Source organism: Oxyura jamaicensis, chromosome 24 (genome assembly GCF_011077185.1).
Source record: "Oxyura jamaicensis isolate SHBP4307 breed ruddy duck chromosome 24, BPBGC_Ojam_1.0, whole genome shotgun sequence".
Classification (NCBI taxonomy): domain Eukaryota; kingdom Metazoa; phylum Chordata; class Aves; order Anseriformes; family Anatidae; genus Oxyura; species Oxyura jamaicensis.
Window position 1 is genome coordinate 5,528,069 of NC_048916.1, and position 19,440 is coordinate 5,547,508.

At 47.7% G+C, this 19,440-nt stretch overlaps 1 protein-coding gene across 5 annotated transcripts in view; it reads left to right on the forward strand.

Moving 5' to 3' along the window:
* Nucleotides 1–18,744, forward strand: part of DIXDC1 (DIX domain containing 1) — a 37,519-nt gene extending 18,775 nt beyond the window's left edge. For 4 of the 5 annotated variants that reach the window (XM_035346157.1, XM_035346156.1, XM_035346160.1 and 1 more), the window contains exons 6-20: nt 3,837–3,949; nt 5,097–5,245; nt 8,028–8,117; nt 8,224–8,277; nt 9,150–9,200; nt 10,257–10,361; nt 10,880–10,933; nt 11,413–11,505; nt 11,596–11,667; nt 12,052–12,138; nt 12,307–12,468; nt 12,592–12,658; nt 14,261–14,369; nt 14,902–15,010; nt 15,720–18,744. In XM_035346157.1, coding sequence (XP_035202048.1) covers nt 3,837–3,949; nt 5,097–5,245; nt 8,028–8,117; nt 8,224–8,277; nt 9,150–9,200; nt 10,257–10,361; nt 10,880–10,933; nt 11,413–11,505; nt 11,596–11,667; nt 12,052–12,138; nt 12,307–12,468; nt 12,592–12,658; nt 14,261–14,369; nt 14,902–15,010; nt 15,720–15,800 — 1,396 coding nt within the window. In that variant the 3' untranslated portion in view covers nt 15,801–18,744. Of the gene's footprint in view, nt 1–1,535; nt 2,161–3,836; nt 3,950–5,096; nt 5,246–8,027; nt 8,118–8,223; nt 8,278–9,149; nt 9,201–10,256; nt 10,362–10,879; nt 10,934–11,412; nt 11,506–11,595; nt 11,668–12,051; nt 12,139–12,306; nt 12,469–12,591; nt 12,659–14,260; nt 14,370–14,901; nt 15,011–15,719 lie in introns of those variants that run through there. The other variant, XM_035346161.1, reaches the window with a different exon arrangement.
* Nucleotides 18,745–19,440: the final 696 nt, after the last annotated feature.

Genomic DNA, 19,440 nt, shown 5'->3' on the forward strand with positions numbered 1-19,440 from the left:
TCCAGATGTGAGTTGATGTGGGTGGATAGAGGCCCAGAGCCGAAATAGCGAGGGCTGATGTGTTTGGCAAAGCTTTACTGTGGTCTCATTCTAGAAAAGGTAAGTGTATGGAGCTCATGAATAAGTAAGAAAAAAAGCAGAGAAACACTCTTTATGTTGGTTCATTTCATTAATACGAGCTGTTTTTTATATGGAATTAGAGATCTTGAAAGCCTAAGACCGTTTTTGGTCCACTCCCTGTGCATATGGATCAGGAGCAGAAGGCAGCCCCAAGCCTTCGCAGCCCGCCTGGTGTTTTTCCTCTCCTAGAGCTCTGCTAATCCTGTGCTATGGGGCTGCACAGCCAGCCACTGCGAGCTCAACAGGAAATGATCAGAGATTGCATCAAGCTGGAGCTAAAACAATTTTAATTAAAGCTGGGAATATGCAGTGATACGTAATTAAATTTTAATCGCAATATCTTGAGAGTGGGAATATTCCCCCTCCAGCGTGTGGGTTTGTTACCTCGGGGATGCGGGTCAGAAACCGCATCGTGTCTAGCAGCAGCAAGGCCCAGGAGAGAGACTCTGAGGGATGCACAAGGTGCTGGTTCTGTCCTCAGAGGGTGAGACCATAGCTTTGAGGGCTGGGGGAAAAACAGGCAGGGTTATGATATTGACTTTATTTTGCATGCGGGGCTCAGCTGGGGAACAGCTCCAGGCTGCCAGGCAGGAGAACTTTTTCTGTAGCCTCCAGCCCTGCCAGTTAGAGCACTTGTGTGTGAGCAAGGAGAGAACAGATTGGGGCTTTTGTGGTGAAAAAGCATCTGATGCTGTTAACCAGAGGCGCAGCAATTACAAACACAGAGGTTGGCTGCTGAATTGCAGCAGGAACTGCCAAGTGGGGAAGGATCTATTTATACTGAGCCTTACGAAATCGGGAATATGTTGTCCTGTTACAGGGCACCAGGCACTGCCTGGTGCTCAGAAATAAGGCTCAACAGTAGCAATATTCTGTATTTTTGCTTTGAATCTTTGGTGCTCACAAGGACTGGTCTTGCTCTTAGGTTTGGTCGGTGATCTGCCAAAAGAAACTGGGAGCAAGCTGACCTCCAGCTCCCGGGGCTGTCCTCTGCTGACACCAGGCTTGGCGATGGAAACAAGATGCTTGTTTCTCTTCCCTTACAGACAGGAATGTACTAGCTTAGCTATGAGCCACAGAAAGAAGCCCCTGCTCTCTGGCAGCAGCAGCCAGCCCCTCCATCTCATGGTGCTGCTGCCGGGTCTGTCCCAGGGCAGCGTCTCCCGCCTGGCACAGGCTCCTTTCTGCAGTAACTCTTCAGAGAGCCCGCAGCCTGAAGAGCAGATTTCCAGGGACAGCAGCTCTAATAAGCAAAAGCAATAGAAATGATTCATGGAAAATTTTCCCCAAATCAGCCAGATTCCCAGGCCAGCGAGCCCCTCGCGCATCCCTCCTCCCTCTCCCCTCCCCTTCCACCAGCCTTCCCTCCCCCACGCCGAGCCAGGCTGCTGGAGAAAAGGCTCTGCCTTGCACAGCCTGTGTGACAGCAGGAGGGAGAGGGAGCTGGAGACAGCAGCGAGAAGAAGCCGTGCACAGGGCTGGGAAGTGCTGCATGCCGTCTTCGGAGGCAGCATCCGAGCCTGGAAGAGCAGGGAACCTACTGCCTGCACCGTCTCTCGGCGCTTCGTTGGCATCTGCAGCAGGTGCTGGGAGTCTGAAGAGGGCAGGATGGGCTGAGAAACGCCACCGGCAATCCAGATCAGGCCGGGTGATGCAAACAACTGGGTGTGCGGCTGACCAAAATGCAGCAGCGAGAGACAAATAACCCGAGAGGAAAATCAGCAAAAGCAAAACCCAGGCTGCAGAATCCCCCGGCTCTGGAAGCAAATCTGTGCGCAGGGGCTGCCGTTCTGCCGTCAGATGGCTTCTTGCAAAGACCCTGAGTTTTTTCGGCTGTGAATCTTTTCAAGCTAACGTGAAGAGGTCTGCCTTGCAAATATTTCTCCGGTAGTTTGACAGGAGCTGGCGTCTTCTGCGCTGAATTCTGAGCTGGTGGAGGGACGAGGCATGTCTGTAGCCAGAATCCTGAGGCTCCCCAGGAAACGGATCCTGTGAGGCGAAAGGTTAAAGTGGGATCATGGGAGGGAAGCAGGTCAAATGGTGAGCGATTGTTGCCGTTGTCATTTGAAACAGCAGGGGGGGGGGGGGTGTTTATTAAAATTATGGGAGTTGGAGCTTATCGGTGGGGCTGTTTCCCTAAAGCCTTGACTCTGCAGGCACTGACAGCTCTGGGACTCAGCTGAGCAAGGATATATGGGTTAAGAAGCCAAACAGTGGTAAAAGGAATAAAGTGGAACAGTTTGCATCGTAAAACTTGAATAGCTTTAATTTCCCAGCACTTATTTCTGCATGCTTTAATCATGAATTATGATGTACTTTAAAGAGAAAATCACATGAGTGGATATTTCATACTCTAACGGGCTTGGTGACTGATACAAAAAGCGTAGCAATGTTTCCAGCATGAACTCATTGATGGGATAACGAGCGGGGCAGCCTGACCTGTGCCACTGCTTCATCGGGCATCTGAGTGCATTTCAGCGGCACTTTCACCGTGCACCCACTCAGCGACAAGCAGGAGCAAGTGGCTGGTTACAAGTGGTGTGTACAACGTGTGCCTAATGAAGGAGTGCTGTAATGGACTTAGTCTTCCTGAAGGTAAATCCTTGAGCAAAGCCAGGTGCATGGATGCCCTTTAATGATCACTCACACCCAGTCTGAGCAGGACAGGACAGGTCCTGTGACCATTAGAGGTCCCCATTAGAAGATGGTTATTCTTTCACTTAGTAACTTGTCTTTGTCTCTTCCTTTACCGTGGTGAATGTCCGTTCAGTTTGGACCTTTTAAACTAGATTGTTTGAAGCTCTGTAACATAAATGAGAAGTAAACTAGCACTGGCTGTGGGAGTGGACTAGACAGAGCTGCAAGCAAGTAGTTTTCATCTCTAATGCAAGGCTTTTCAGATTCTGGGAGAGCTGCAGAGTATGCAGCAGCAGTGCTGGGAAGATGTGGAGGGCAAGCTGCTGAAACCTCTTATTTTTCTGAACCTATTCTATTATTTTTCCACATTGTTTCCTTTTTGTTTTCTGCCCTTTGTTTCTGTGTTGCGGAGAATGAAAAATTAACTCCTGCTCACACTAGCAAGGATTAGTTCCTGAGACTTTGGAGGTATGTTGAATGGGTCACTGGGCTTCAGCCACCTTTTCTTGTTGTCTGGGTGACGGATGTAAGAAGAATTTCAGAAAAAAAAAAGATTGTGTTTGGACCTCACAGTCAGCTGAGATGACTGCACTGAAAATATTTGGGTACCTTAAAGAACTTTTAACCTAAGAACACAAATGAGTGTTATCTGACTAGAAAACCCAAGAACAAAATATTTTTAAGTTTCTTCTCTGATTGCAGTGGTGTTTTGAAACCCAGGGGTGAGACGTGAAGAAAGCCAGGGTGGCTTTTTGTTTAGCTTCCAACATGCGTAGAAGGCTTGCACTAAATTGTTTCTGAGCAGACCTTAAAGTGTGGTTTTATCCCTGCGTGAGTGTTTATAAGTTCTATGGAAGCGGCAAGCTTACTTTCTGTTAAGGAAATTGGGTTGCTTAACAGTTAGCCTGCTACCCCAGTGATGTAGAGTGATTGAGAAGTTAGATGCCAAGTTTGGTTTGTTAATGGCTTCCCTGGTATGCAGATAATTCTGACAAGACTTCCTGCATATTCACTTTTATCTTAGATAAGGGTGATGTTGATCAGCACTCTCAAATAACTGTTTCTCATTTCCTTTGCAGTCTTGCATCACCCAGTCCTATCCATAGCACAAAGAGCGAATCCACTGTGACCCCGTCAGAGGAGAAAGCAGGATATGTGATTATCCACACTGAAGAAACAGAAAGTAAAACAGGTACCTTGCCGAAAATGCTCCGCAGCTCACGCTTTTATTGGGATTTGTTTGCATCACAAACTTGCTGAGAAGTTCCCCAGAGACTGAAATGAATGTAGAGAATAGGTTGCTGGGTATCACTTCGTAAACCTAAATCTCAAAACTTTCAGCTCTACAGTGACATCGTACCTGGCAACAGTTGTAGAGTCAGCGTCTGTGAGGCTTGCTAGCTAATGCCTGGAAAACAAAAAAGGTCTGGAGAAGGATTGGGGGTCATGTTTAACTTTCATGGTAGGGTGATGCTTTCATCACAGCATCATTTGGCTGTACTGAGAGGAGGAAAAAAAACCTCTCAAAATCCCTTTAAAGACACAGTCCATGGGAAACTGTAAAACCCATAATGCAGAACTTCACTTTGTGTAAGGGCCTGTGTTTACAGTGTGTCTGTACATAAGTTGAGTGATTCTTCGCAAGGAATTGAACTGTTGTTGTGGCAATTGCATTTAAGTCGCTGTTGTGTTGCCACAAATGCCCTCTGATGCAGTCAATTTGCACTTGAAATTTTCATACAGATTGAAGGAAATCTTTTTGAAGAAGTTCCTGAAATTATTATTTTTTTTTTTTTCCTTTCGGGAATGTAGCCTGGTAATAGCCCTTCCTGGTTAGCTTCCATCCCAAGAGCAAAAGACAGAAGCTCTCCTAGGAAATGCTTTGCTGCCTCAGCCAGTATAGCCTACTTCAGTGCTCCTTCAAAAGTATTTGACCACCTCAGCAGGTGGGGCAGCTGGCAGGCTGTGGCTCTTCCTTACATTCTTAGCAGCACTGTCTGCTTGCTGCCCAGGCAGTAGGGTACTGCTGCATATCTGTAGATGCACAGAACTGGCCAGTTTCATCTTTCATCAACGAGGTAGCAGGTATTGCTGTGACTAGTCCTCATCAAAACTCATCAGATACAGCAAGTTAATGAAGGGGGAGGATGCTGATCATCTTTGATTTACGTGTGCTCAGGAAAGTTTCCTTTGTGTGAAGAATGAGGCATAAATAGCAGCTAGAAGACATGCTAGTTTGGCAGTGATTGACATTGTGGACAGCAGGCAATTACTGTGTTGTGCAAGTCTTTTTTGGATTTCTGTCTGTCATGACCACATTCAGTTGGTCTCTCTTCCAGAAGAGACAGCATCTCACTTCCAGCCTGACTGGCAAGCAGGAAACCCTGGGTCACATTTGGAGAATTCATGGGAGGAGCAGCTTTTGGAACAACAGGACCATTTGGAAAAGGAAATGGAGGAAGCGAAGAAGATGATATCAGGTTTGCAGGTAAGAGATCTTTTCAGCCAGATTTCCCCTACATACTCTTTTTTTTTTTTTTTTTTTTTTTTTTTTTCCCTACCAAACCTAGCTGGCAGGTAGGGTATCTTGAAGGTGAGACACTGGCCTGGAACTCAACAGCTGAGTGAGAGTCCTGGCCCGGTAAAGTCACCTGCAGCGATTGTGCAGACGTCAGTTGGTTAGTGGGGACAGTGGCTCTCCCCTGTGTCTTGCCCTGTGGGATGAATCCCTTCAGGGAAGGCTTCCTTGGGAACAAGGGAGTATTTGATAGTACTTTGTCATAAGCACCTAATACATGCTCTAATATTTTCCTTACTTGCAATGTGTAGGCTCTCTTGGCTTCCTGTGCTTGTCATTTGGTCACCTTTTCCAGAAAGGGAAATGACAAGACTGTCCTTCCCAACTTCCCAGATGCAATGCAGAAGATAGCAGGATCTGGCTGCAGTCTTGCCTGGGGCAGGGTATGCCTGTTCCCCATCATTATATACCGTGCTTAATCAAGAGAGACCAGAGCAAGAGGAAGCATGGCTGCAATTTGCCCAGCGCCTGCATATTTACCAGGGTTTCAAAGAATCTAACATCAGTCTGTGCAATTCAGACACAGCCTTTTCTGTTGGTTCTAGTTCAGGTTTCTCCAAAACTGTGTTGATGTAAGTCAAGGCTTGTATTTCGTGGGGAGGAAAAAAAAGGGCTGTAGAGAGAGAGAAAGCTATGGAGACTAAAGGTCAGTGGTCTCGACTAACAGTATCTAGGTAGATTTTAAGGGCACACCAAATGCAGGTGGGAAAGAAACCCCTGTGGAAAAGCCAGAACAAAAGCCTGTGTTTACAAGTTGATTGTTATCAACTTGTTGTCTTTCAGTTGGAGTCCAGGTTCATTGGCCTGGTGCCCTGTCCTGTGATGCTATGCTAAGCCCTGAATGCGCTATCACCCTGCAAAGCACATATGTTACTGTGCAAAATGGTAAAGATGCAGCAGTATTTTCCCATGGGCTGGGGCTCCCATTCTTCCCCAGGGCACTTAGCAGCCTGCAGGTTTTGTTAGCGGCGTGGAAGAATAGAGCAGTCATTCTGTGATTTGGGATCGGAAGTAATGCAGGGAGACAGGGAATGTTGGGAAATCAATCAAGATTCACAGAGCTGATCAGGGGTCACACGGGCTTGCATCAGTCTTTCAGTGAGCTGAGCTGAACTATAATATTTGGCACGTTTTCCTCCCATGACCATTTATTTGTGGGACCTTTTTCTCACTGCCCTGTTCAGTCCCTCCTTGACCAAGTGACCCTCAGCCCAACGGGTTTGTGTGACTCTGCATGGGGAGTAGAGCCTCTGATCCATATGGTAAAGACCCTGAACTCTCTCAGGAATATTCCTTTCTGTTTGTGCTGGGAACCATACTGGCTTTCAATTGTAAATATTTATGTGCCAGTAAACAAAGCAGAGATTGTGTGAGAAGCATAGGCAGCCGGGAGGGTGCTTTCCCCGTGGACAATGGGAAGGAGACAAAAGACTCCAAAAGAAAATAGATGCTTGGTGCACTGGTAAAATCCGCTCGCATTATGTGCCCACTGGGAGCAGGGAGAGAGAGCGCTGGAAGGACTGGCATGTCCTCTTCCTCCACCCTGGCCCCACGTTTTAAGACTGAGGGCGAGCAGCTGGCATTGCTGCCCCCTTATTCCCTGGGAGCAGGAAGATGCAGCTGTTGTTGCAAGCCAAGAAATTGGATTTGATTAATTGATCTTTTTTCGTTCCCCCTTCTTGCTCAATATTTCACAGCCACCAGTTCATGAGAGTTTGATTGAAATATCAGGGACCTGATGTATGTCTGCCCCATAAGGAGCTAAAGCCATGACAGTTTTGTTTTTTTTTCTGTTCCTGTGTGATCCCTGCTCAACTGTCCTGCTGGGCAGGCTTTGGGATGCCCTCACAGAACAGTTTCCCAAAGCCTTCACACTAACTGAATACAGATTGCTGTCTGTCTGCTGTTCGGCTGCGGTTGCAGCTCTTTGGTGGGAGATTCTGTCAGCAGGCAGAACGTGACCTGTCAGCCTCGAAGTCTTCTGGAGCTGAGCTGGAATATTGCTGCAAATGGGATATTTTGTCTGTAGCTGTGAAGTTCAAATAGAAATAAAACAGAAGACTAAATAGAAAAAAAAAAAGGCATTACATTATTGACTGGTGCAACATCCTGGCAAATACCAAATGTCTTTGAGTCCTGGGAGTTAGAGACAGAAAGGTCAACATAAATACCACCAGCTAGAGCAAACTGGTATGGCATACCCTGCTGGCTATCTGAGCAGTCATGCCTGTCACACTTCCTACAGTGCAGGGTTTTCCCTTTTTCAGGCTGGATGCAGTTTACTGTGGAAATTCTGGCATCTTCCTGCAGCCACGGGCTACCTTGGAGCTGCTGAAGGAGCTAATGCTGTGCTTCTCCCAGCCTTCCTTAAGTACAGCGCCTAGCTGAAGATTTTCACTGTGCAGGTGAGGGCTCTTCCCTCACTTGGACAGCGCTTCTGGAGGTGTCCCGGTCTTTTCTAGCACAGAACAGAATTAGGCTTCCCTGCACATCACGTTTCTAGGGTCTATTGTAAATATGTGGTTAAACGGTGTCTTTCAGCAGGGGACAGACACTTCAGTCTCACTGCAGATCAGAAGCCTCGCCCTGTAAGCCTGGTTCAGTCTCTTTGCTATAGATTTCAAATCTGTTATTGCAGTTACTTTCCTTTGAAATGCCTGAAGAGATTTTATTTTTTCCTTCATCCTCCCAGGCATTGCTGCTCAATGGATCTTTACCTGAGGATGAGCAGGAAGGATCCTTTGAACTTTGCGAACACGGAGCCTGCCCTGAAGAGCAGCTGGTGAGCAGATTGCTGTACTTCTATTTCTCTGATTGAGCAACCTCAGGTAATGTTCTGCCACAGACAGGTGCTCTGCACAGTAATAACCATGGTGTTCTGTATTCAGATCATAATCCGAAGTCGTCTGGACCAGAGTGTGGAAGAAAATCAAGACCTAAAGGTTAGAGGAGGGGCAGATGAAGGGAAAAGAGGTTTGGGGTCAAGGGGAGGGGGGTGCAAGGGTGAGGTGCACATGCATGTTGTGTTAGAGTCCAGCTCTGTTCCCATCTCCTGCTGTGTGGAATCTGTCCCTAAAAACCTGAAACCGTAATTCACTGACCTGGAGAGCACTGAAGGTACTTGGCTAGGAGGTGCTTATTTTATCCATATGCCCATTATACCCATAGATCCAATAACCACTAATACGGATACAGTGGCTAATAAAAATTTGTGGGATAGCATCAGAAAAATATCTGCTACCTCCCCGGTTTTCCTCAAGCCACTGCTAGTAAAGGCAGTTTCTAAGAAAACAAATATCGAAGTATTACCTGAACTTAAACATACCCTGAAGTAGATTTGCCTGCATGCTCTTGAAGCTGGAGAGATCCAGGTTGTAGTAGCTTCTCAAAATGTTTTTTCTGGCCAGCTGTTAAATCTCTAACCATATCTGAATATAAACAAATAGCAGATAAACGTAGCAAAGAACCTGTTCTGTCAAACTTGCCTTAGTTGAATTTCTGCTGATGCTGGCTCTAGGCCCAGTTCTGATTCTGGGAGAGAAGTACCTGACATTGGCCTGAAGGACAGATTTGGGGAATGAGGATTTTTTTTTTCCTCTCATGCATTTAATAACAGGGGCTTAGGGAGCTGCTCAGTTTTGTTGCCATGTCTGTAACTCATTAAGGGCCTGTCATGCTCTTTGATCTGTGGGGAAAGGTGGGGTGTACTTTTGTCTGAAACATGCATCTGGAGAGAGAGGGAGAACACTGAAAATTGAGTTGAGTTTGAAGGGGTGACAAGCTGCCATTTAATCAAATTCTTTTGGATTTACAGAAGGAGCTGCTGAAATACAAACAAGAAGCTCGAAACCTACAGGGGATAAAGGTGAGGAAAGGCACTCCTCATGAAATACAAACAGTAAAGCTATGGGGACTGCTGCAGCCCAGGAGTAGGGCAAGCAGCAACCATACACCTCTGAGGAATCCAGAGAGTGAAGGGAGCTGTATTAGGGGAGTTGCAGGTGGGGGTCCTATGTTCTGTTTCCTGCAGTTGAGGCAGGCACAAGGAGTTAGGTCTTGTGGGTTATGTCTCTGTAGGATTGTGGTCAAAAGTCACCTCTATTTTCTTTTTTACCTAAGCAAAATACGAGGCATGGGATTCCTGCTTGGTTCTCACGACTTTGTTTTTCCACTGTCCTGGGGTGTGCACAGTGGGGTTGGCCCAGAGAACTCTGGATAAGAGGCAAAAGGGCTTGGGGGCATCCTTGTCCTCTTCAGCTGCAGCATTTTTCACTTTTTTGGCTTGTTTGTTCAATTTCTCCCTCTGGAGTTACACACTCACCATAGCTGTCTCCTGAGAGGTATTTTTAGAGCTGCCTGTCAGGCTTCTGTGAAGGAAGACAGCAGCACCTGTCCAAGGTAGAGCTCTCAGCTTCTGGGTAATACTGAATGAAAGGTGCAGAATTAGTCCTGCCTCTGGCCTCTTCAGAGAGGATTTCATTGCACAATTAGGTCATGCTGAGAGCTTAAGTTTCCTTGTGTCCCTGGCTGACCTTGGCCTCTTACCCCGCTCTGGATGTTGCAGATGTGTGGCTGGAGACTCTAGCTGTAGACCACTGAAAAGACCCTTGAAGACACTGCTATTTTGCTCCATAAGGACACATTGTCAGGACGTTTCTGAAGCAGGAAGTTTAGGCAGCAGCACAGAAATGTCTCCACCAAATCTCTCTGAGGCAAGAGCAAGGCAGAAAGACTCTAAGAGCCTGGTGGGGCAGACATCTGTGTTATCTCCTGCTCTCTCTGAACCTTGGCAACCCTTCAGCACTGTGCATAGCCCAACGTGTCATGCTACTGCTCTAGTCACTTCCCATGGAAGGGTGTCTGCCTTTGTCTACACTTCCCTATACAAGCACTTTTCCTATAATTATGTCCTTTTTTCTAGGATGCTCTACAACAAAGGCTGGCTCAACAGGACGCTTCAGTTCTTCAGCTAAAGCAGGAGCTTCTGAGAGCCAATATGGACAAGGAGGAGTTGCACAACCAGAATGTGAGTCACTGTGCTGCTGAGGTTATTTTGGAAAGAGGCGGGGGGCCCTGGGGGTTCCAGCAGCCAGGGGATGAAGTTGGTGGTTGCAGCGTGGTTCCTGGGGTCGTGGGAGATGGAATGACCAGTCAAAGGTCTCCGCACAGTAAACACTGCAGTCTGCTCGCCAGCTGTCCGACTCGCTGGAGTTCCCTGTTCTTCACTCCCACGTCCTGTCCTCCAAGGCCTTCAGCTGAGACAGGGAGGGGCTTCCCATGATGTTTTCAGTGCAGTTGGATTGTTCCTCCCTCATCGTGCTCCCTGCTTAGCAAGTGGCACTTTGACAGGTGGAGCTGTGATGCAGCGTCCGCCTGGAGTGGGCAGTGCAAGGAAAGAGCTGCCCTGTTCATAAGGCTGCTGTCCTTAAACACCAGCTCCCTCAAACCCTGCAGCTACTTGGTCTCCTTTTAGCAAGAGGCAGAGAGGTTGGCATTAACTCCCTAGGAATACAAGACCTCACACCTATTTGTTTTTCTCTGCAGGTTGACCTTCAGAGGAAGGTTGAAGAGAGAAACCGGCTGTTGGCAGAATACAAAGTAATGGAACCTCTCTTCTCTGGGAGCTTTGCAGGGGCAGCACCTGGTGGTTCTCCTGTGAGCGTGGCTGTTGTCTCCCTGGCACTCAGTCACCTCTGAGAATGGCTCTGTGGGTGGTGAATAAATGGCAATAGCCATGGATGTTTGTAATGAGGTGGAGGGGTAATGTGATTTTTTTTTTTTGCTTTAGCCTAATGCTATCAGGCTAGGTTCTGTTGTTTGCCTACTGATCCCTCAAGAATCTCTTTTCTTTGCATCGGTTGTCTGGCCTCAGTAGTGGATCTTTGGCCAGGGGCCTCCAGGCAACAAAGACCTGACAAACAAGGCTTTGAAACTCTGATCTAACATCTAGCTAAAAGCAGACAGATTGTGTAGGTCAAGCTGTAGGGGAGCCTGGTCCTGGCAGAATACATAATCTTCTCTGCCATAAGGAAGATGACTGAGCCTTACTCACTGTCCTATTGATTCCTGTGTTACAGAAGGAACTGGGCCAGAAGGATCGGCACTTACAGCAGCATCAAACCAAACTGGATGAAATGCTAAGGCAGCTTTCTGAGGCCAGCTACCAGCAGGTATGGAGCAGGTGGGCTGCACTGATGCCCTAAGAGGTGGCACTTAGCACAAAAATGAGCCAATAAGGTTAACTTCTGTTCCCTTTTCAGGTGGATTTGGAGCGGGAGCTGGAGCACAAAGAGGCCCTGCTAGCTCACTGCATGAAGAGAGAAGCTGAAGAGGTATGGGAAGCCTTGGTCTACACATCAGACTGTCAGTGATGTTTTGGTCTAGCACCCTCTAGCTACCTATCTCCAGAAATCATCTCCTTCATCCGAGAGAGGCCAGGCTCAATGCAGTCTCACTGTCTGTGCTTACCAAAGATCTCAGCAGTGAGCTCTGGCTTAGCTCCTAGTGTCAAAATCCTAAGACAAGTTTGTGCTCTGGCCCATAGGACTGCCTGCACACCCATTAGTGAGTCTACTTACCTGGTAGAAGGTGCTGGTTGTACCACTCACGTGGAAAGTTTTCATTCCCTCTCATCCCTTTGAAGATGGCAAACGGGGATCTTTGGGGTATTCCTAACGCTTACATTCCTAGCATCACATGCGTCTTCCACCGAACAGGTGATGGCCTACAGCAGTCACAGTGCTCAGAGCAATGGCTTCCTCCAGACAGCAGGAAAAGGAGCTGCTCCTGCAGCCCACCGAGGGGTAAGTGCACCTAAGGGATATTTTCCCAGCCAGATGTAGACAAAGGTTCCAGGTATTCTGGAAGCTGTTACCTTTTTAAGGGTTTTTTCCCCTTTCTAAGGCCTGTGGCTTTAGATGGGAAGAAAGCAGCCTGGAGATAATCTGATCAATTTGTGTTCTCTTGGCAAGACAAATGACCTGCAGCTTGTTCGTGATGCACTTCGTAGCCTGAGGAACAGTTTCAGTGGCCACGACCCACAGCACCACACTATTGACAGCCTGGAGCAGGGCATCTCCAGCCTGATGGAACGGTTACACCGCATGGAGACACAGAAGAGGCAAGAGAGAAGGGTAAAAGTTTCCTGGTGTTTGGCTCTTAACTCCTGCCCCTTACACGCAACCCAGAGCTTACCAGCAGTATGACACCCAATTGGAAAGTGACGCTGTTCTCACTGTTTTGTCTTTACACCATAGATCCGGGGCAGATCACCAGCAAGCAGAGCAACAAATGAGTGTAGAGACTCCTGGCCTCCAAACTCCAGTAAGTAGTGCCTTTCAGCTGCTGCTCAGCCACTGCTCAATTCATTATTCAGATTTCTTAGCTAGAGTCTAGGACATAGCATCCCCTTGAAAATCTTCCACCCCCAAGGTTATTTGCTTTACCAGAGCTTATTTTCCCATCTTAGTCACTTGCTGTACAGGCTAGACTTCACTGCAGGGGCAAAGGGCCAGAGGCAACCTACAACTGCTTGTCTGTAAAGTGCCATTATAGTGGGAATCTGTCTAGGCCATTTGGGTAGTACTGCAGTAGAAATAATTATGACAAATAATTATCCCTGGGATGAGTGGGAAACGTGACGTTATTTCGGCTTCCCTGCTGGTTTGCACCATCTAGTGGACATGTAACCGTACAGTTGCCTCCTCCCCTGCTTCCCCCATCATGTCTGGCTCCTTTGATGTTTGTGGAACAGCACAGCCCTCTGTGACACCATGTTTCCTGGCTCCAGCTGCAGCAGCTCCACGTTTGCTTTTCACTATGAAGGCTGTTTGCTTTTCTTCCCAGGGTTGGTTTTAAATGTTGCCTAGGAAGTGTGTGAGGTTGCAGGAGACTCCAGGTACTGGGGAAAGGTGGAGGCCACCTTTCAGCTGCATTACAGCATCCAGCAGCAGGGTAGTCTGGATGTAATTGATGTGGAGGAATGCAGGAGAGGAACTTCAAAAGTCTGAAGTGGGGTTTGGGCAAGAATTGATGGCTTTCCTTCTTCTCCCATAAAGTGCAGTTATTAGATCAGCCACTGTCATGCATTCCCTGTATGCACGCTGTACCTCTCCCTTTCTCACTGAGCCTTAGCAGGCTTCATCACCTCCACTGCAGCAGGAAAATTGAGTCTTGCAGCTTCAAACCTAGAATTCCTCAGACGTAAAGAGGTCTATGAAGTGGCTCCAAAGATTTGTTAAATTAGAAAGCCTTTGGCTTGGTGTCCATACTGTTTTCTACATGCTGAGAAAGTTAAAACTATAGAGTCACTCAATGTAAACCTTCCCCTCTTTCAGCTTTTGGCACAGCACACTGCAGGGGCAGAGGAAACTAGGCAGTAGCCAGAGGGAGAGAAATGCAAATGAGCAGAGAAAAATCTGTGCACAAACACCTATCCTGGCCGAGCTGAATGGGCAGGTGGGAGGAGACAAATAACCTTCTGCCTTAATGATGGTGATCAATTAGACCATTTTGCTCTACTCATCTGCAAGTGAAGGCGAGTGATAACATAGTTTGTGTTCTCAGCCAGAGTCTGTTCAGTCTCCTCTTCCAGAACGGTTCTCCTGTCACTGCTGAGGCAATGAACAGAGTGCCTGTGGAGCAGACAGCAGCAGCAAGCCGCTGGGACAGTAATCCTGGAGGGCAGTGCTAGGCAAATCTGGGCTAATGCATTTGGGTGTGTTGTTACCTTAAAATGCAAAGTTTTCCAGTAAGCATTGGAACACCTGGTCCTTCCCAAGGAAAAATCCACCCTCATAAGAATATCGTCCCACCTCCAGGTTCTTTGCTGTGATAAGTTTGATGCTGAGAGCATCTCTTGTCTCCCGTGGTGGTAGGAGACAGGTTGTTCCCCAGTGAGTGTGCTCTGTGCTCCTTTCTTTGTAGAACTGCCTCATTCTCACAGCACACCTGTGATGAGCACCAGTGCCTGCACCAAAGTGTTGTACTTCACTGACCGCTCCCTCACACCTTTCATGGTCAACATACCAAAGAGGTGAGATTTGGCTTGGATTGCTCAAGTTGATTTGGGTCGTGTTTGTTTCCCTGAAAGCATTAGTCTGATCTCTTGTGGGTATGGTCCCCCCCTAGCATGGGTTCCCTGTGCATTAACTTGGGCTAATTGGATTTCATGCCATTGACTGAGGAAAATTGCCTAAAGTAATTCCCTAGCTGATAAATTTAAGCCCTAGGAGATTCTTTTTTATTATTATTATTTATTAACTTCCAAGAGAAGTCAGGCAGATCTATTGTGGCTTGTAGTGCAGGACTCTTGTGCCAAAACACCCATGTCAGTCAGTGCAAAAGGGAGAAAGGCTGTTTAGAGGTGGTTCATGCAAATTATGAGGAAGTTCTTCCTCTGAAGAGGACCTTGGGGTTGACAGGTGGGGCACACTCTTCACATTCCTGTGCCTGGGGTGCCCGATGCCTAGCCAGACTTGTGCTGTGGTTCCACATGCCATGCGGCAGCACTTGAGATAAAACCTGTGCAGTGTACTGTGGTTTAGTGCCAAACTCTTCCCTTGCAGGTTAGGGGAAGTGACTCTGAAGGATTTTAAGGTAGCTATTGATCGTGAAGGAGCCCACCGGTACCATTTCAAAGCCCTGGATCCAGAGTTTGGCACAGTCAAGGAGGAGGTAGGTGTTGAATTTAACTGTCAGGCAGCGTTGAGTTCAGTGTTACAACACAACCCTGGAGACCTTGGTCATACCGCTTCTAAACCAATAAAATCTTTGAACTTGTCTCCAAACAGACTGCCGATTTTCACAGTTGTAGATTAAGCTCCTCTTCTAAGGAGCTAAAATGGGATATTTTTATCTCCATCCAGGACAATATTACAAATCTGATTGCAGCTGCCTGGGGTTTGCAGAGCCCCTTGGGCAAAGGCTATTGACAAAAGCTGTCTGTGACACAGCATTGCTCAGGGGACAGTGGGCAAAACCCAGGCTACACTTGTAGCTCTTCAAGTGGCTTTATGAAACCTGCTGCAGTGAGATATGCTTTAGACCGATGTGTTTTATTCAGAAAACGTTCTCCTACTTTATTTTAAAGATTTTTCAGAGGTAACTGTGTTTGCGGCATCTCTTCCTTCGTGTACTGCATTATAGCCCTGTTTGAGCTCAGGCTGGTGTTGGTGTGGATCGGATCCGTTAAATCCGTTTGTTTTTTAACTTAAAAACATGAAAAATTCATTGAGACGTGTGTCAGTGATGGATGAGGTGTATGTTCAGTGAACTGTACAGTGAAATCCTAGCTAGGCTCTTACTTGATGCCTGCCTCTTAAGCTATGCACACATCCTGGAGCAGTGTCCAGACGCCAGACATGACTGGACTCTTTTCTCACAGGTATTCCATGATGATGACATCATTCCTGGTTGGGAGGGGAAAATTGTGGCCTGGGTGGAAGAAGACCATGGGGAGAATTAATCAAGCTTTTAGGTCTTGTCACTATGGAAATCTGTAACTGGCTGCTGAGCTCGGACAGTGACCAAAAAGCATGCGTGCTGGAAGGAGTCCAAGCTGCCAAAAGAAGGGGTTTCTCTGCAAGCCACGGGTAATGCATGTTGTGTGCATGGATGCCTGGCATGGATGCCTGACTTTCTGTGGCCAAATACAGACAGCGTTGTGGGACTGAAATGACTGTCTGTGGGAAAGAAACACCTTGCTTTGTCCTATCAACAGAACCCTGAAGGCCTTAACGATGCATTTCTCCCTTCCCCTGCTTCTCCATTCCTGCAGTATGTGCTGCAGCCTGTGATCTGGGCGTTTCAAGTCTCGTTTGTTGTACAGAGTATTGCAGAAGTCTGCACTGATGGCAAAAATGTGAAGCTTTGCCTTTGAGTCGGAAGAAGCCACTGGAGTATGCGAGCAGAAGGTTTGATCAACTTTGGTCTCAGACTTGGATGTGCTGCAGGAGCAGAGGGAACTTCGTGGACAGTCCAGACTGAGTATCGAAGCGTGACCTGGGGAAGGAAGAAAGTCTTCTGGAGGTTTTCTGCATGATCTGAAGCAAAGATCACCAGCTTGGCAAAGCTTCCTTTTTCCCAAATTTAGGCTTCCACTTCCTAGCCCTGCTTGCCCTCCAAAGCTGTACTTGCTTCTGAGGTCCTCTGGGTTTGCTCTGTTGCTGTGGGGACTGTGGGATCTTGGTGCTTGCTTTTCAGCTGAAGGATTTCATTTGGGGAGGCAGGAGCTGGAATCAGCTGCTTCCCCAAGGTACTCACAGCCCCCCTCCTTGTTGAGTCCCTCTCTTTGCACTCCTGCTGTCTCCTCGGTCAGCACAGTGGACAGATTGTCACCTCCTGTGCACAGGCATTGCTGTGCTGCTGTCCACTGATTGCCAGGGCCACCAAACATAACCACGCCGGTGGGATAAATCCTACCAGTCGTTCCTTAGTAGGCCTGCTCCTGGGGTTTCTGAAGGAGCAGGAAATAAATGGCTGGCTGGGAGGGTGCACGCCCTGAAAATCCCTGAGGCTTGTGTTTTCTGTGTTCTATTTTTGTTTGTTCTGTTTGTTCCTTTCCCCCTGCATTGCCTGCCTCTGTCCTGCTGCCGGTCAGCTGTACGCGCACAGCACTGGCTCTGGTCTGCAGCAGACACTGTTGATTTAAAAGGTCAAATGGCAAGTCAAGGTTCTGCTCATTCTCGGTGCATGTGGCCCCTTCATGGACTACCCACGTGTCTGTGCTGTGGGTGAGGCCGGGAGAGGGTGACCCCGGTTTTACTGTTTTATATTAACACGTCCTTTTGTAAATATGTTACTGTTTGGAATTATTTTGTACCAGTTTACATCGTTTGAGGACTGTGGATATTTTTATACCAGTGCAAGTGCTTTCTGTATATTTCTGCACGCATTATACTGTGTTTTACTCACTTTCTAGTGGATGCTGAGATGTTTTGTATGGTCTCTTGTTCACACAACACTGGGCTTGATCGTATTTTACTATGGAACTCCAGCTAGTTCCTACTGGGTTTTTTATTCTGCCAGCTTGTACAGGCAGTAACAATGCTATTTCTTTCCACACTGCTTCACTGTCCAGGAAAGAGCTCAAGGCTTTTACCTGGCCCTGTGCCACACTGGCACACCACAACATGCCTGCTGCACCCTGCGGTTTGTTATGGTGACTTTCCTCACAGACAGCAAGCAGGCAATGGACAAGTTCATCAATGGCTGCAGGGGGGGCGGGCGGGACACATTTATTGGAAAAAAAAACAATATTTTCTTCCTCCCTGGAAACTGTTTCACTGTTGCATGATCTTTAGTAGGTTGTTAAAGAGAGCATGGGGTTGTTATACTGAAATCAATTGTTGTATTTCAATTGCAATTTTTTCCTCAAGTGTTGCTTCAAGTTTTGCTTATCAATTTTATTTCAGCAAGAGCCACACACCCAGACTGGAATTTTATGGAGACAGTTTTCAAGGTCTGCAGTTGCCAGTTCAATACTACTGCTTGGTTTTGGAGCACTGAAGACACGGGAGGCTGTTAATATGATCAGAGCTTCTGGTTCAGTTTAGCCTTGTCCAGTAGGCATCCACTTTTCTCCTGGAAAATAAAATAGATGTTAGCTGATACAGGAGGCAGTTGGGAGCCTCAGCCTTGTTCTTAGGCCAGTTCAGGCAGCTAATCATGGGCACGTTTAATATGCGTACTGCCCTTCCTACCCGTGAGTCAAAGACTGAACCAGATCTGGCAGCCTTTCAGCAACATGCTCTCCAGAGCAGCAGTGGGCTGTATCTGAGAAGGAGCAAGACTGGACAAGACTTGCTTTTTGGGGTTGTCAGCAACAAACCTATCATCAGTGCTCATGTCACATGTAAGCAAAGATGCAAACAACATTCCTTGAGACAGGATGGGTAGCAGTGCTTTGTTCTTGGGTCCCTATGTGCAGCTCCCTCTGAGATAGCGAAGGTGGAACTGCTACCCTTGCTGTCACTGAAGCTGAAGGCCCTGCTTTGCCTCATTCACTCCCAAAACTACCGCTTTGGTGAGGTATTTGGGTTCAGCTTTGTTCCTGCACTGACACCTCAGCCTTCACCAGAAGTTTTACCTTTTGTGATTTACAGGAAGGGATCTGAAGCAGGTAAGAAATAGGGGTAAGAGGTATTAGAGGGCAAGTCCTTGGAGTGGAGGCTTTTTGCTGATAAAACCAAAAGCTGTTGCTTTTAAATCAGTCTGACTCTACTATAACACTGACTGCAGTGTTTATTCTGGGAATATGCTCTTAATATCATACCCAGGACCTGCATTTTTGCTGTTTTGAATGTTTATTTCTACCCAACTCTCTTCAAAGTTACTTTCCTGCTCCTGTACTTGTAACTTGGCTATGTAACACATGGCACATGTAAAATTATATTTTCATAGAAACTCTATGGAGTTTGCATTCATCATTTAAAACGGACGGTTATTCTCAGGCCTGTCCTCAAGGAAAGTGAAAACCTTATCTGTGTACCTAGGACAGCCTGACATCCCAGATGGATAAACGTTGGTTTTAGTGGACCAAGCCCTTATCTCAATAAAGCAGGGATTGCAAACTGAGTCTGCTCAGTGCTTGCACAGGCAAAGATTGCCGTGAAAAGGAAAAGGTGTGCATAAATCACTGAGAAGAACAGGGACTGTTTTAGGGCTAGCTTTCTACGGGTTATGAAAAAAATAAAACAAGTTTCCATGGGCTCATTTGGTGAGGTGTGTGGGATGAGGGGCTTGGGGTGCGGAGGAGGCTTACGGGAGGTAAATGGGAATTTTACTAAGCTGAAACACCAGCAACTGCCCCCTGCCCTGAGGCTTACACACCCCCTCAGGGTGCACACCGTGCAGCGGCAGCCCGAGTTCCCTCAGTGCGGGTCCTTTAGGGCCCCTCTTAGCCGCCCCCCCCCCCCACCCTCGGCCTGGGCCGGGCCCGGCCGCCATTCCGCGGCGGCCCCGCCCCGCGGCGCTTTGCGGCAGTGCCGTGCCGTGCCGTGCCGTGCCGTGCCGTGCCGCTCCGCGCCGAGCCGGGCCGTGCCCGCAGCGGGAGGTCACCGAGCGCCGGGGCCCCGGCTCCAGCTCCGGCTCCATGTGGCGGGCGG